Below are 17,918 nucleotides of genomic sequence, written 5' to 3'. Positions count from 1 at the left end.
GTCTATGGTCCTCCCCTCCCCTCCCCTCTGCTAGGCAGTTGTGATCCCTGATATTAGACCCCAAACCAGGCAACCAGAAAGTGTGGAATATTGAGAAAACTGACTTGTAGGAAACTAACATCAGTTTCTTAGAGTATGTACCTAGCTAGCTTCTTCTTATTTCCTGAGTGTATCCATGATTCCTGACTGTGCTCCACTGTGGGCTCTTCACTGCGGCACCTCTCAGAAGAGCCCAACCACCTAGCTGCCCTGCATGGAGTTCTAGCACTTGGAGGTGGAGCAAAGAGGGAGTTCAAAGCCAGTCTTGGGTATATGAGATCCTGACTCAAGAGAAAACCAAAGAAGGAGGGAGAAAAGAGAAAATAAATGCACTCTTTTGTATATGTATCCGTTTTTTCTTCATATCTCATTTTTAGATAAGCACACACAAGATGATTTAGGAAGGATGCATATGTCATTATCTAATACTTTTTTTTTTAAGCAAAATAGTACATCAGGTAGTATGCTAAAAGAAAAAGACGTGTGTGTGTGTGTGTGTGTGTGTGTGTATGTGTGTGTGTGTATACAAAGGTTGATTTGTCTCAGGTCTGATCCATTGGGCTGGAGCTTATGTGTAATGGTTCAATCTTCATGTGAACTGGGTTTTGAAATGCAGCTGAGAGTTGGGCAGATTCCAGGTGCACAATGCAGGCCCACAGCTGTTTTTTTGGAAGTCTTGGATCAGTTTTATTTTGGTATGTAGACAATTTCAGTTTTCAAAGAAAAACAAAAACCAAACCAAAACAAAAAAATCCATCTTCTTTGTGTTACCCAAGTATCCACTGTGGTGGGTTAGTTAATACTCAGCAGGTATGTTGTCTAAGCAACCTCAGATCCGGTTCTGCTTGACTTGAGATTACCTATTTATAACTTTGGGATTTGAGATGTGAGCCAAGGAATAATGGAACTTTATTTTAAAACACTAACTTTTATTTTTCAGTAATTTTTTTTCTGTTTGTTTGTTTGTTTGTTTGTTTGAGACAGGGTCTCGTAGACCAGGCTGGCCTAAGACTCACTAAATAGCAAAAGCTAATCTTAAAGATACTCTTCCAAAGTAACTCTTCCAAAGTGTTAGGATTACAGCCTGTGGTAATAGTTACAGCTTATTTTAATAATGCTTAAATGTCTGATTTCGTTAATAGTTGGAGTCTCCAGGATGTTTCTGACCCTACTAATATGTAGGATACTCTCTTGAGCCTATTGATAATTATTTCGTAGCCTATTACTGCATAGTCGCAATGATTAGTGATATTGAAAAGCTAAGTGTTTGTCTTATGGTATCAGTATTTTACTATCAATGGTTTTTAGCTATTTTATTGTGACCTGATATTAAAATTTGTACTTTGAGAGATCATTGGAAATGATGACATTTGTATATAAAAGACTAAAGGTCTGCTTTACAATTTTTAGTAAGCATTGTGTTAATAAGTAAATTAGTATCATTCTGTTGTCTTTTACATTTTCTTTGTTCTTTTTCTCTGTTTTAACCTGTATGTTTAAAATAATGGTTTAAAATTGTATACGATCATCTGTTAGGTAAACATAATATTGAGAGTAGCTATTCATAGGTATTTGTGAAATAAAAAATATATTCTAAAGTCATGTACAGTCTTCATCCAAGAAATTACAGGGTCAGTGTAGTTGAATTTGCAGTGTTGCATGTTAATGTCACAAATTGTGTGAACAAATATGTACATACAAATTGCATGTATGCATTTAACCTTTTATTAAGCTTTGATCTCCTTTATTATAAGATAAGAATGATAATAGTCTCTACTTCAGAAGTATTGAAGCTAACCGAAATAGTGACTGTAAAAACACTTAGCACAAGGCCTGGCATGGTAGGAAGGGTGGGTAAATGTTGGTAATATTGATACTCTTCCTTCCAAGTGTGAAAGGTAACTTTATGCCACATTTAAACTTTCTTGTAGATGTGCTGAGAGACATTATGACACCGCCAAATTTAACTGCAGAGGTATGTATAAACATAACCATAGCATACTTTGTAACTAAATACCAATAAACTGTCTTTTTACTGCCTGGTGATAATTATCGAGATTATTGAGATAAAAATCTTTTTCTTTTTCTTTTTCTTTTTTTTTTTTTTTGGTTTTTTGAGACGAGGTTTCTCTGTGTAGCACTGGCTGTCTTGGAACTCACTCTGTAGACCAGGCAAACTCACAAATCCACCTGCCTCTGCCTCCCAAGTGCTGGGATTAAAGGCGTGCGCCACCACCGCCCGGCCAGGATAAAAATCTTAAGAATGGCCTTTGGCAGTTTTAAAAATGAATTTAATTTTTGAGTTGTTCTTTAGGACCTATCAATTGTCAGAAAAACTAAATCACAGAATAGATTGAGAACCAGCATAGGTCCCTAAACTAAACTAGGATAGGAGGGGCTTATTGTAAACAATCACAGGAAAGAACAGAACCATTTTAACTTTTCTACACAAAAGAATGACATAAAGTTAGGAAAGGGTAAAGCAGCCACGCCATGGTTCTCTCGAACTGTGCTCAGAACTGTAAAGCACTAAGGACTAAGTGAGAACAGTTTCCGGAGAGTGTTTCTTTTGTGGGGATAGACAGACCTAGGCTATTGCTCATTAGGAAGCATGCCATGGTTGAAGTTCACTTAGCTTAAAATGTACATTTTAACAGACTCTTTGGAATGTTTTTGTGTACCACTGGGGGAAGTGATGTTGGGAGCACAGTTAAGTGAAAGCTGGCCTGCAGCCCCTTTGTGATTGTAGTATGCCATTGTTAACACAGAGTTTTCCTGTCACGGAAAGGAGTAAAAGGATTGTTCTGGTGCCATTTTACGATGGTTTGCTTCAGGATATGTCATAGTTTTTTACATATTAGATAATTAAAACAGTAATATCACTGGGAATTTTTTTTTTTTATAAGATTTTAAGACAGGGTCTTTGTGTCCCAGAATAACCTTGAACTCATTGTTTAGCTGAGGGTGACTTTGAACTTGTGATCCTCTGATCCTCTTGCTTTTACTCCCCAAGTGTTAGGGTTAAAGACTTGTACTACATTCTCAGTTGTGTGTTTACTTAAAGCAGGGATGAGCCCAGGGCTTAGCATCTGTTAAACAAGCACTTGGTGAACTGAGTTAGATCCCTAGAGCTCACACCAGGACTTAAGGATCTCAATAGGGTAGAATCAAAACAGATTCTAGTAAGATAAAAACCAGTAGTGATAGAACTGAAGTCTGGCTTCTAGACAATAGCACCTGGCCTTCAAAAACTCTGTCTATAGAGAACAAAGATGTCTTAGATTCTTAAATCATGTGTAAAAGATCTGAAACCTAATTTGGTAAACTTTACTTCAGTTGTTTGTTTTTCTGTGAGTGATTAATCTCAAGCCATGTATATGCAATTATATTTGTGAGACCATTTTAAAAATAAGTCACTGGGTAATTTTATTCTGAGATAGAAAAGTCAGTCTTCTCCATAGTTGACTCTATTAATAATCTATACTTTCTTCAGAGCATGTCTGGCGATGATGTGCTGTTACTGCTCCTGTTAGAAGTTACTACTTGACAGAGGCCTGGGTGACATGCATTTGGATTCAGCTGTACTGATGGCTGTGGCGTGTTCCCTTCATGTACAGATCCCTCCTTCCTGGAGGGAGGAGCACAGTGCTTGTTACCTTGTCTACTGAAGACATTTAAGAGTTAGTAAAAGACTTTCTTTAAAATCTAGCTTTAATAAGTAAAAAAATTCCCTGAAAATTAGTCTTCTTTTTAGTACCAGTAAGTTTATATATAACTTTTGTTTTATTTTGTTTGTTTTTTTTTGAGACAGGGTATCTCTGTGTATCCCTGGCTGTCCTGGAACTCACTCTGTAGACCAGGCTGGCCTCAAACTCAGAAATCTGCCTGCCTCTGCCTCCCAAGTGCTGGGATTAAAGGCGTGCACCACCACTGCCTGGCTATATATAACATTTTAAAAGTTAACCTATGTTTTTTAATTAAAAATTAAAAATTTTCTTACACTGGGATTATCTTTTTGCAACAGTTGCACAGTATCCTTTTGAAGACCATAACCCACCACAGCTAGAACTGATCAAACCCTTTTGTGAAGATCTTGACCAATGGCTAAGTGAAGATGACAATCATGTTGCAGCAATCCACTGTAAAGCTGGAAAGGGACGGACTGGTGTAATGATTTGTGCATATTTATTGCATCGGGGCAAATTTTTAAAGGCACAAGAGGCCCTAGATTTTTATGGGGAAGTAAGGACCAGAGACAAAAAGGTAAGCTGTTTACTTTTTTCCCCTTTCCTCTTTGTGGACCAAGAATTTATTGGGAAGCAAGTTTCTCCCTCTTGAGGTGTAACGGACAAATAAAGTCTGAATCTACTTACAGGGCATGCTTGATGCTTTGAGAAATGTTACATTGTGGTTACACAGTTGCATCTACTTAGTGTATCCCTCATCCCTGGAGTCCCTGCCCTCTTCCTTAGCTGTACTGAGAACATCTGTGACTTAGGTGGAGCAGTTGCTAGTCACACAGTATTATGTGCTGTTGACTCTTGCTGCTATTCTGTGTGGTCTAGGTGTCTAGCTCTTATTTTTCTTGTCAAATAGAACTTTTTTGTATCTATCCTCATTTAATAATCTAATACCTATTTTTAAGTCATCCTTTTGTTTTGTTGAGGTAGAATCTCCCCATAGAGTCGAGACTGGCCACTAAAGTGCTACCGTTACAGAAAACAGAAGTGTGCCCAACACTTCCAAAGCTTGTAATCATCTCATTTAGTTTTTCTCTTTGTGTTGCTTTTTTCTGATAATACTAGTAGACTTAACCACTAACTATACTGGAAATCCTTATAAAGATAATTAAATAAAAGCACATATTAATGAAAATTATGATATTTGAGAGGCATACATGAAAACAAAATAGATTTTGGTGACAATTGAATGCTAGTAAAGCACGGTATTCAATTTGATGGCAAATAAAACACTTTCTAATAGGGGTATTCACTAATATAGTTAACTAATCAAAGGTTCGTTGGTTATTCAGAAAACTAAAGACTGTTGAAATTGAGTGACATGTTCTATCTATAGTACAATTGAAAACAAAAGCAGATTTTTGTATTGCTTTTTCAGAGGACCCATTTTGTTAGATAGTAGAAATTGAAAAGTGTTTAATACAAAGATTCTTTGCATGTTTCTCTTTCTCCAAGGACAGTGCTTATATTACTTCAGATGAATTGAAAAGCTTAGGATAGCTGTGAGTGTGGCCCAACACAAGATAATAAACTTACTTAACCTTTGAGTTGTTTTGCAATATTTTTATAGACGTAAATGACATCAGTTTGCAATGTTAAGGGTTGGACATGGCTGCTCTGGGGAGTAAGACATTTGAAACTTGATTCTAGTGTTTAATTTGGACTTGTCTCCCACCCTCTCCTCTCTTTCCTTCTGCCTCCACCCCCTTCTTTCTTACCCCTCTTCTACTCCATTCTTCCTCTTTCTCCTATTTTGGGCCCTGACTTTATTTGGCTCAACTTTGGGCCATGCCCATCATACTAAGGTCTGTGGCTGCAGCGGTCCTGGGTCCTGTTCTCCTCTTTGACCTGCTTCTTAAACCCTGTCACTGTAACTCATTTGAGTTTGTATAAGGATGTCAAGACTGTTTATTGGTGGGAGTTCACAAAATTACATCTTTAATGCAGTAAAAAAGTCAAGCTGGAAAATCAGATTTAAGCTAGAGACTCCTCAACTCTGACTCCTGATGAAATGTGTAAATGTTCTATTATTCGACATGTATTTGGTATATGCAAAACTATAAATTGTTGTTGGTTGCTTCCATTTGCCCCAGTCTTAAAAACGGAATATAAAGGAACCTCTAACAAATTATGTCTCATTTCTCCCTTTTAAAAAGTCAGTCCCTATTTCCTGAGAACAGCAGGTATCTAAATGGACTGGTCTGTTCAAGAGTGAAATTTATGGGAGGGCTGTTTTTACACAACTTTAAAAAACAAATTGAAAGCTTGCCATTGTTTGACTTACATCATCCTTGCTCTCCAGTGTTATTTTTACCCTAGTATTAGTGAAAATAAATTATGAAAACTCTTATCTCACATATGAAAGAAATGTAGAACATATACAGTTTTTGACCAGTTAAAGTAGTATGTGTCAGATAAAATAGATATGGTCATGTTTTAATTTCTTTGCCTTCAAGATCACTAGCTGTGGGGCAGGAAAAGATTATGGACCGTTTTAGTTTTCAGGTTGAAGCGTTAAACTGTTTGCCAGAACAGCACTGTCTGGCTTCTAGATATTAGTGGGCCTGTGTGCAGTGAAGAGCTCATAGTTTCTCCTGTCTGCTGGCAGAACCTCTTGAGAGTCTCTTGATTGAACGTGTTGGCTTTCAAAAATTTGGGTCTTTCACAGCAGTAGGTTTTTTGTGACAAATCTTGCATAGGCTATGATTTAAGATTTGTGTTCATCAGCAGGGGAACTTTCACAACCGTAGAAAAGAGTCTCTTAGGATTAATGTGATTTTACTCCCCAGAGTGGCAGTGAGTGGCCAGGGCAGAGAGGTCATCCACCTTGACTAGTGCAGGAAAACCAGAGGAGCTGCAGGTAAAGTTGCTGTAGAGTAGGGAGGGTTCTTGGGGGCAGAGGGTGTCCTTAGCCATTTTTATTTAACTTTTTTACATGAAGATTTTTCAATACAATTTTTTGAGAATACAATAAATCATATCACAAATAGTATATGTATGTGTATATGTGTATATGTATGTATGTGTAATACAACCTGTGGATATGTTTTTAGGGCTTACTATTTGGATAACCAATAGGTATGCTCTTCCCTCTTAGCATTCCTTAGTTACCAGTAGATCTTTGTCTAGGGTTGCGGCCTGGTCAGCTTTCTTCCATTCTAGCATGTTTGTTGTCCTCCTTGCTCAGCTCATGTTCGGTGGTCATGTGGATAAGACTTTATGGGTATAGCTTCTGACATTCCCAGTAGTCACTCTCACAGCAACCCCCCTGACTCTGCCTCTTACGGTCTCTCTAACTCTTCTACAATGATCCCTGAGCCATAGGTGCAGGAGCTGTGTTGTAGATGTCTCAGTTGGAACTGGGTTCTACAACTCTGCCTTTTGAACTGTTGAGGTTTTCTGCAATGTTCTCCTTGTACTACAAAGAGAAATTTCCTTGATGAGGGGTAAGCACTACACTTATCTGTTGGTATAAAGATGAATTTAGAGTATGGTTATGGAGCATGCTGATTTAGTAAGTTAGTGGTTGCAGGTTCTCTTCCAAGGTGCATGGCTTCCCAGCCCGTTTCTGGTACCAGGCGCAGTATATCATTCTTCAAGGGGATTTTGGTACATCTGTCTGTATCCATCCGGATTTTAAAAGTCTGTTTATTTCTTTGTCCATCTGTCTGTATCCATCCATCCATCCATCTATCCCTCCATCCATCCATCCATTTAGGTGAGGCCTGAGAGACGGAAGCAAGGGAATGTCACCATTTTTTAAAAATTTCAAAAAGGACCCTTTTAAAAGAAGACCTTATTATTTACTGATTGTTTATTCCTTAGTTTTTATTGCCATGCATATATTTGATGGAAACTTTGCACTGACTGCACTAAGAACTCAATTACTAGTAAGTGGTACTTCTGATACTTCTATGGCCTGCCTTGTATTTTGAGACAGCGATCAATGTTCGATTTGGAGAAATGGATGAGATTATTTGACCAAAGTCTTGTGACTTTCTCAGCCATTTCCTGCCAGGAAGTAGCCTCAGCTACTTGACTTTTTTCTGTTTTGTTTGTTTGTTTGTTTGTTTGCTTTTGTTGTTGTATTTTGTTGTTGTTTTCATCTCTTTCTCCCTTTCCCCTTTTGTGGTGGTGAGGATTGAGCGCAGGGCCTTAAACAGTGAAACACATGGTACCAGTAAGCTACATCTTTAGCCCATTTGACCAAGTCATCATGTTAAACTCTATGACCTTTTAGTTTTGCTTTGTTTCTGTTTTTTTGCTAGTTTAGACAAGGATTCTCACGTGAGACAAGTAATGGTTGTGGAATGGTCTAGGCTTCCCCAAGCTCTACTGCCGCCCGTCCTGTCTTTCTCTCTTCACTTCTTCAGAATTGTCCTCGTGAGTGATGAGATGCTTGGGTGTGAGAACTGCTTGGGGTCGTCTATGTCATTATGTTCAAGGGTTAGAGCAAGACTCAGGGGTATTGAACTTTCCTGTAAATTTCTCTGTCTCCAGTCCAGGGTAAATGCAGGAATTCAGGTTAGGCACACAGGCCAGGTTAGGCACAGGAGTCAGGTTAGGCACAGGAGGCCAGGGTAGGCACAGGAGGCCAGGGTAGGTGTAGGAAGCCCATGTAAGAAACTGAGGTCTCATGTTAATCTGCCAGTGTAAAGGTACACTAGTCATTACAGCTTGGTGGCATCAGTTCTGTTTCCCTCTAGAAGGGATGAGAGGGTGTTTGTGGAAATGACAAGAAGCCTTGTGAAATGTTACAAAGTGGGGCCAGAGTGAAAAGATAGCTAGGGAGATATTTATGAGTGAAACGTGAAGCCTCTAGTGTCATTTGGTAAAATGTAATAATACCCGTGTCCTCCATAGAACTGTTGTTGTCAGCAGGCACTCTCCACATCTTGCCATTTCTCCCACGTGAAAAATGATAGACTAATGTAAATAGAAAATGCAGAGCTGTACACATTGTTAGAGATGTAGCTGGTGTACTTGATGTTTAGCCATTGCATTATTACTAAGACTCCTTAAGTAATTTAACTTAGCATCTTACAGCCACATCAGTAAGATCTGCTGTGCTTAGCTGATGCATAATTAATATACCTAGATAAATGTTTTGGATAAGTTTATACACAGATCTAAAGGAGAGTCCTTATGTGTTTCCTACCTTTAGATAATTTACAAACAAGAAAGAATTTTTGAACCGATACTGTTGACCAAGCTGTGTTTTACTAAATGGTTGCTTTTGCATTTTAAGCTACAATAGCATTGGAAAACCAGATACAGATAAAAGCTTTAAGATATCCCTACCCCAGGAACGCTTCTTTATAGATGATATCAAGGCCCAGAAAAGTGAACTGTTGTGATCAGAATTTGTGACAGTGTCAGTCAGTTTGAGACAGCATTTAGAGTACAAACAAGTCCCTTGCCGTGTTGGTCAATTTCTCTGTATATTATCAAGCTTACAAATTCTTAATTACAAAAGGAACTTTGAAACTGTTGAGGGTATTTATAGGCTTTCCTGAAAGGCTCAGTATTGCTGATGGTTTTGAAAGGCTTCTCAGTTTTATGCTTTTCTTTACAAATCATAGTATTTAATAACCACCCCCAACCCCAGGTTAAAATCTTGGAGTGTTTAATCTCCAGGTTAAGTTTCGAATTTCTTCAGGGAGAGATTGCTGGTCTTGTAAATATAATGCTGGGCATTTCCTTATAATGTTTACAATTTAGTTTTCTCAAAGCTTTTAAATGTAAAGAAAAATAAAATCATGTCATTTATAGGAAGAGGATGGAACTGGAATTCATTATTTTAAGTAAAACAAATCTGATCAGGAAAACTTGTTTTCTCTCATGGGAAGAACCTAGAACCTAGATTGGAGGTATGCATACCACCAAACTAGAAAGGAGACTTTGAGGGATGGGGGCGGGGCGCAAAAGGTGGGCATCTAAAGGGAAGAGTGTAACCTGCTCCACACATAGATGCAGAAGAGGAACTATTTAGGGAGGGAGATGACTTAGAAGGAAGTCCAATGATACCTCTATGTGGAAATGTCATAACGAAACACGCTAGTAACAAAGAATAAACAATAAAACAAACCTTAAAAGGCACCATTCCTTTGCATGATGGTCAGAGTGGTAGTAAAATGATGGATATGTTTTTAGCTTGCTTTCCTCACAGGAAACTTAGCTGAGTACAGTAAAGCTGTTTCAATACAACTGAGAAATTCTTCCTAGAAATATCTTATAATCAATATAATTGATTACTCAGAGTGTGGCAAGTGTATACAATGGAATCTCTCGTGCTAGCTAGGAATCCCTCTGGTTACATTTGTGCTACTTCTTGTCTTTGGTGTTTCTGGATTTATACTTTGTGATTGTTAAGTGAGAACTTCTGGAAATTAACACTTAAATCTGCTTTGTAGTTTGTAGGGGATTAATATTACTAGAATTGTCTGTACTTTGCTTATATTTGTAATTTTAACTATGGAGGGACCATAAGAAGCTGAAGAAATTTGTGTTCTGGTACAGAATCTTCATCTTCTTTCTTTTATGTTAAAGGAGGAGGCACTTGGCTTGTTTTTGTGAAAAAAATTGTAGACTTTGCTTAGCTTCTCCGAGTACTGTAACCAGGTCTTGACATGATGCAGATTGGATATGTGAGCTGATCATAAAATGTGGTATTGTGTTCTTAATGCCCAAACAATACTTGAGGTTTTGAATAATGCAGAGAAGTTCAATAGTTGCTACTTCCTATAAAGAAAAAAATATCCCAACAGTGAAGTAACTGTTCAAGGGAACAAAGACTCATACCTTTATTCAGTAAAACAAGTATGTTATCTACTTGACTGGGAATTATTTACTTGTATAGTTGATATTTTGCTTTATGAAATTATAACAAATTATCCAAACCCAAAGTCATTAAGGGTAAGTCCCAACTGACCGGACCCACCCAAACACACACACTACCCTAGCCCTGCCTGCTCTAAATTACCTTCTGGGGTTGGTTCTTACTTGTTCTTTGGTGTTAGCAGTTCATAGAGTTAGAAAGCTGTGCAGTTTTATGCTTTGAAAGATTTAAGCGGTTACTTAATACAAAGCCCATCTGCGAAAATCACAGTGCCCTATGTCATAATCTTTCTTTGTCATACTCAAAACCTGGCTTCCCAATTTTGAACCTTGTATTCTCCCTGCTATACTAAGTTCTACTTAATATTTTCCTTTTCTTTTTGCTTTCTAAATAGAAACTAACATCATAAAAAAAAAAAGAAAAATTGCTGTTTTGAATGTATGAGTTTTTCAGTTTTAGTTCAGAGAAACCCAAGAAGGAGGAGATAGAGAAGACACAGAGGAAACATTTATTGACTAATATAACCTAAAAGGTTAGGTCTGGATCTAAATGCTCAACACATGTCAGGAATCTCTCCTTTCTACTCTCTTCCCTTTTTTTCCTTGCCTATGTTGATTTCAGCTAGGATCTTTGCAAATAATACCTAGTTGTAGTCCCATAGCTTTAGGCTTATACTCTTGACTGTTTTAGCTGCAATGGGAAAAGAACACTCATTTGACTAGAAGTTCCTAGAATAGGTTCTGGTTTCCCTGGTTTAAAGGGTGTGGGGTGTGTGTGTGTGTGTGTGTGTGTATAAAATTTATATGTATATGAATACACTGTCACTGTCTTCAGACATACCAGAAGAGAGTGTTGGATCCCATTACAGATGGTTGTGAGCCACCATGTAGTTGCTGGGAATTGAATTCAGGGCCTCTGGAAAAGCAGTCAGTGCACGTAACCGCTAAACCATCCCTCCAGCTCGCATCTACCTCTTTTGAACCAAATGTTTTTGCTAGTGAGTAGAATCTCCTTACAAAGTCATGTATCTGAGTTGAAGAATAGGCCCAGCACCTCCAAACCATAAAACTATCATTAGAGCTTCTAAAGAATGTCCAGGTGAGGAAAGAATGTTGGCTAGAAATGATCTGTGTCACCGTTGTCACAAAGATTATGTAAGTTACAGTTCATAGAACTGAAGCATTATATATTCCAAACTTCAGAGGTTCTTCATAGAGGGAAAAATTGAATTAAGAGAAGTTATGGCTTCATTTATATCACATAGCATTCCTGTTTCAGGTTACCTGAGTCAGATTCATTTAGGTCTGATGCTGGGCTTGAGCAAGATAAGCGTGTGCAGTGCTACTCGTTTCTTATTAAAGTAGAGACAAGGCTGGCCGCCGCAGTGTGTGTACTTGGCAGGTAGAGTCAGGAGGATCAGGAGTCAAAGCCACCATCAGATACTTCAGTGTGTTTGAGGCCAGCCCTCCCCGGGGGGGGGGGGGGAGTTGAAGTTATAATGGTTGGCTGTGGTATCACAGAAGCCTGTAACCTCAGCTGTTGGAGCCTGAAGCAGTAGGATACCCACTTTGAGGCCAGCCTGGGGTACATAATGAGACCCTGTCTTAAAATAAAATATGTGATAATGTATACCTTGCAATGTTATGGGAATAATAGAAATGTGTTTTGAGTATTAGGAAATAGCTACAATAAGTACTGTTTGTTCTCATAGTATTAGTAACCACATTCGTTTGTTTATTGAATTACTGCCTTGTGATTTATTGTGGTCATTCAGAATGTAGATCTCCCTCTCCAAGCAAATACTTTTTAGGTTGAAACATCTATATTTCTGAGCTGAGACATGGAAAATATTTTCCAGTTCACTCAGAAAGTTTGCTCAAATAGAAAATTACTTCTTTAAGAAATCCAAGTTGTGAATTTACCTCATAGAAGATCATCTAGACTCTGAATGCATAGAAGATGAGCATAAGTTATATACTGTGTTGTGCCATGCTAATCCAGTATAGTAGTCTTATGGTGGTATTATAGATCTAAAAGATGTATGTTCTCCATATAAGTCTGTTTTTCAAAGAGCCAGCCAGGCATGGTGGTACACACCTTTAATCCCCAGTACTTGGGAAGCAGAGGCAGGTGGATCTCTATGAGTTCCAAGACAACTACACAGAGAAACCCTGTCCTGAAAAACCAAAAGAGAAGAATTAATGAAGAATACACTAGAAAATGTAAAATTCTAAAGCAGGTGACAAGCTTTTAGTATCTGAATAGCATTATAAAAACTATAAAACTGATCAGAGTTGTCGTTTTACACTAACACAGGAGATACTTCATATGGACACTGAGCCGTTACAGACTTCTGTGTCAAAAGGATTCAAATTTGTTAAGCAAAAGCTAGAAAAGGAAAATAAGAAGAAAACAGTGTTAGAAATCCTCAATATAGTCTAAGGAGGCACAAGTAAAATATATGTACACACTGAAGAAAGTAATAAAATGCTTCACAATATTCACTTACTTAGGTTAATAACTCATTAGACTTAACCTCAAATTCCCACAAGCCTTGAAAGAGCCCTGTTACCTGTTTTTGATGACAGTTGAGTAGAGCTGCAGTTTAATTCAAGTTTTAGTCGTTATGGAAATTTAAAGCCATTTTCTTAAATCATTTTGAGCCATTTGAAGAAAGATACATTTAAATTATTCACCAGTAGAAAATAAAACAAAAATATAACTAAGTGAGCTGAGGAAATGGTGACCTAGTTGGACCAACAAATTGAGCATTGACTACAAGAAACAGAGCTGGTGTTCTTTGAATGGTGTTTAGGGTTAAATTTGGGGTTTTGTAACTGATGCAAAGATGAATAATATAGTGTTTGTGTTTAGCCAGGCAGTTAAGTCCTAGCTGGTGTACGACACTACGGCCTCGCTGCCTAGGCCTTTGCATGGTGCAGGTTTCCCTCTGCATTACCACTACCTGTGAGCTCTGAGCTCTGTGAGCTCTGTGAGCTCTGTCCACACAACTGCTGTTGGTCTGAGTGCTGTTTACTTACATATCAACCCAGCTCTTTTCAAAAGGATGGCACAGACATGCTTGTGATAAGTGGTGTCCTTCTCATCACTTGAGAAAACCTATAATGTTGAGAACTGTTTATTGCTGTACTCAAATGTGAAATGTGTACCAAAAGCTAGAGAGCAAGAGACAGATCATCTGAATGTTATCAACCACTAATTTGGCAGCCTGCTCTTATCGACTTGCATTGAGTTTCTCTTAAGTAATTGTTCAAAAGATTTTGCAATGGGGTCTCATTATGTGGGCCCAGGGGTTGACTTTGACCCAGAGTGCTTCATCTTCCCAAGAGCTGGGACTGCAGGCATATGCTCCACGTGCTTTATACAGCTTAAATTTTCTTTACTCTTTTGACTAGAAATAAATTAATATGCTTCAGAAATTTATGTTGTTAAAAACAACTGTCCTCATCCATTTCCTGTCCAGTGATTTCCCTAGCCTGCTTAGCTATGCTGTACTTGACCTCCATAACTGTCAGTGACAACTTTGCTGCAGTTGCAGTAATAAGATGCTCTAATATGAACTCTATATTAAATTTAAATATTAAGGATACTCCTTAATTTTAATACTGTGTAACAGTTCTTCAAATTAGTGTGGCTTTACTTCTTTTTAAAAAAAGAAAATACTCCATGCAGTGGCGTTAATGCCTGCACTCAGGAGACAGAGGCAGAGTGTGTGGTCTCTGTGAATTCATGAGTTTGAGACCAGGCCAGCCTGTTCTACAAAGCAAGTTTCAGGATAGCCAGAGATGCACACAGAGGAATTCTGTCTCAAAAAAAACGAAAAGAAAAACATAGAGAAATAAAATTTCACCTATTCCAACATGTATACAACTTATTGTTTCTTTTATTTATTTATTTATTTTTATTTTATTTATATATTTTTTTTCAAGACAGGGTTTCTCTGTGTAGCCCTGGCTGTCCTGGAACTCACTCTGTAGACCAGGCTAGCCTCGAACTCTCAAACTCAGAGTTCTGCCTGCCTCTGCCTCCCAAGTGCTGGGATTAAAGGTGTGCGCCACCACCACCCAGCCACAACTATCATTTCTATAACTGGTACTTAGTGTTTGTATTTTTTGTTTATTTTAACTTCTTTTGTGTAACTGAATTTACTGTTTTATCCTCATGCAAATTCTATTAAGAAGGTTCATGTTACTGTACTAATTTTTTTAAAGAAGCAAATTGAAGTTTATATTTTGTCAGAATTCAAATGTAAGCTTTGACTATTTAGTATGTGATTTCCACTCTAGCCAAAATCTTAAATTGCTAATCATTTCAAGTGGTTTATATCCATTTTTTGTTTATTTGTTTGTTTTTGTTTTTGAGATGGGGGTCTGTCTCTCTTTGTAGCCCTGGTTTGCTTGGAGTGCACAGAGATCCACCAGCTTCTTTCTTCCTCTTGAGTTCTGGGATTAGAGTTGTATACTGCTATTTATCTATTTTGATACACATGTAGAACAGAGAGACAGAAGGAGGAGTGGGGGGAGGAGAGGGAGAGAGGGAGGGAAGAAGAGGGTGGGGCTAGAGTCCATATTCCTGTATTTGCTGGCCATCATATTTCTTTTATACTTTTTAGCTTTTATACATTCTGCTTCCCCAGCAGAAGGGTGTTCATGTCTAGAGTTCTTAGCACAGTAGAAGTTTAGATGCCATCAGTAAATTAAAGAACATTGTAAATACCTTTTTCTTATTAACATAAAATACCCATTTTCTGCAGTTCTGTTTATTGAGACTAGGCTTCAGGCTGGCCTTGAATTTATGGTCTCAGTTGTACCCAAGACCAAGATTACAAGTGGGTAGTGCCATGCCAAAACTGCTGTTTATTTTAAACTGTTAGACTTAATGCTTATTGCCTTATATTGATTTTTTTTTTTACTAAGTTATATTGTGAGTAGAAAAATACTAATTCATTAGTAAATGAATTGTTACATGGCGTGTGTGTGTGTGTGTCTGTATATGTAGGAATGATCAAATAGTCCTTAGATGTCCATCCTCTGGTGCTGTCCATCTTGTTCAGAGAAGGCCTCTCATAGGTCTGGAATTCACCAAGTAGGCTAGGTTAGCTAGCTTGTGAACCCCAAGAATCTGTCTGTCTCTGCCTCCCCAGTGCTGATGTTATAAGCACGTGTATGGTTACATGGTACCTTTTAAAAATGTATATATGCGTGGGTTAGGTTGCCTGAAGTGATAGCTCAGTGGTTTAGAGCACTGTTGCTTTTGTAGAGGACCCAGGATAATTCCCAGTACCCACACAATGGCTTACAAACATCTGGAACTCCACTTCCATGGCATGCCTTGGAATACATATGGCACACATATATGTAGGCAAAACACTCACAATGTATTTAAAGAACTAGGAAAAACCATATATGTGGGTTTTGGTTCATTCATGCTTACTTGTTGAGCCATCTCAGCCTCCTGTGTTTGTGACTGGGGGGTTAGAAAGGTAGACATTGACTGATTGGTTTCTGGCGGGCTTGGGACTGTATAAACCCTGGGCTGGTTTTCAAAAGCAATCCTCTGCTTCAGCCCCTTTAATGGTTGGATTACAGGTGTGGGACATCATTCCTGGTTAGGTTCCTCTTTTAAATGTCATGTAAATTATGCCTTTTAAATATTTGTAATATTTTCTAAGCCATTTTATGCTTCCCTAATTTCTCCAAGGAATGGATATAAGCACAAGGATACCCCCCAGTGCCTCTGTTAACAGGTTGTATTGAATGTGTTTGTCATTCAACTGGATACTCTTTTTTTGGGGGGGGGGGACTCTAAGGTCAGAATCTCATTTTCTACTGCTTTTTCTGCATAGAGGCAGCACATTTCTCTCCAGTGTGCTGATTCTGATATGCTTTTGCTTAGAAAGTAGGTATGCAGGTTTGTGAAAACTTACACACCTAATAAACCCATCTTTGTGAGGAACCTTGGGTATATGTAGCTGTAGTACAGAGGCCACTGGCTGTCTGTTTGAATACACAGTGGTCTTTGCTTATTGAGTTCATAGACCAGAGCATTATTTAATATTTGAATAAATATGAGGTGTTTAATAACTACATTTTAAGAATATCTGGCTGGGCGTTGGTGGCGCACGCCTTTAATCCCAGCACTTGGGAGGCAGAGGCAGGCGGATTTCTGAGTTCGAGGCCAGCCTGGTCTACAGAGTGAGTTCCAGGACAGCCAGGGCTACACAGAGAAACCCTGTCTCGGAAAAAAAAAAAAAAGAATATCTGATATTTTCCTTTGTTATTGCTCTTATTTATTCTAGTATTGAGTTAGATTTAGATGTTAACCACTTAAGGAGAAACTTTGGAATAACCCAGGTATAGCAATTTTGTATAATAACTTTAATGAAATTTTTGTTTTGAACTTGACTTCTCTTTTTCTTTTGTTTTCTTTTTTTCCTCCTGATGATTAGGGAGTAACTATTCCCAGTCAGAGGCGCTATGTATATTATTATAGCTACCTGTTAAAGAATCACCTGGATTACAGACCAGTGGCACTGTTGTTTCACAAGATGATGTTTGAAACTATTCCAATGTTCAGTGGCGGAACTTGCAGTAAGTGCTCTAAATTCTCATCTTTCTATGTGTTGGAAAACTTTTTTTAACCATATCTAAATGTATATGTAAAAGTTAAGAAATAAATATACCAGGTTAAAACTTATAGGAGTGTATTTCTGAAGTTGGAATTAATTAGTTCAGTTGTTCAGCTCTTTGGGTTAAGAAAGCTAACTCAATGAATTTTGGTATTCTTGAAGTCAATTATATTTATGGGAGAAATACTCCATGTTACAACCACCAGATACAGTCTCTGTTCTGACAAAATAACTGAAAGACTCTCTGACTGGCCAGTGTGAGAATGGCCTCCGGCCACAACAAGGTCCTTCATCTGAGGGAGACAAATGTTCACTGTCATGGGAACAGAAAGAGGCCGCAGAGGCAGCCTTCAAATATAGACTAGAAGGGCGTGTGAATCAGGATATGTGGAGAAAGACTGGGCGTAGCTCTCAACTCCAGCCCTCAGCCTGTGACTTGGCCTGTCATCTCCTCGATGAGTTTGCTTGTCAGTAAGATAAAGAAATCTTGATAGATACGAAGTCATGACACCGGTGTCTACTTGTAATGGCCTACCTCCCAGCAAGGTGATTTTGTTGTCACTTTGATCTTGTTTCCTTTCCTTCTATTCTTGGCTAGAGTTCTTAGGTACAGAACTCTAGGAATAAGAAGCCCAATATCTGGACACAAAGC

The 17,918-nt window shown here is 38.2% G+C and overlaps 1 protein-coding gene across 1 annotated transcript in view; it reads left to right on the top strand.

The window, feature by feature from the left end:
• Positions 1 to 17,918, top strand: part of LOC114633669 (phosphatidylinositol 3,4,5-trisphosphate 3-phosphatase and dual-specificity protein phosphatase PTEN) — a 54,949-nt gene that overhangs the window by 22,115 nt on the left and 14,916 nt on the right. The window contains exons 3-5 of the mRNA XM_028782269.1: positions 1,971 to 2,014; positions 4,064 to 4,302; positions 17,087 to 17,228. Coding sequence (XP_028638102.1) covers positions 1,971 to 2,014; positions 4,064 to 4,302; positions 17,087 to 17,228 — 425 coding nt within the window. The remainder of the gene's footprint in view (positions 1 to 1,970; positions 2,015 to 4,063; positions 4,303 to 17,086; positions 17,229 to 17,918) is intronic.

Source organism: Grammomys surdaster, unplaced genomic scaffold (assembly GCF_004785775.1).
Source record: "Grammomys surdaster isolate TR1022 unplaced genomic scaffold, NIH_TR_1.0 725, whole genome shotgun sequence".
NCBI classification, from domain to species: domain Eukaryota; kingdom Metazoa; phylum Chordata; class Mammalia; order Rodentia; family Muridae; genus Grammomys; species Grammomys surdaster.
Note: the sequence above shows the minus strand (reverse complement) of the source record. Positions and strands in the feature narration are given on the sequence as shown.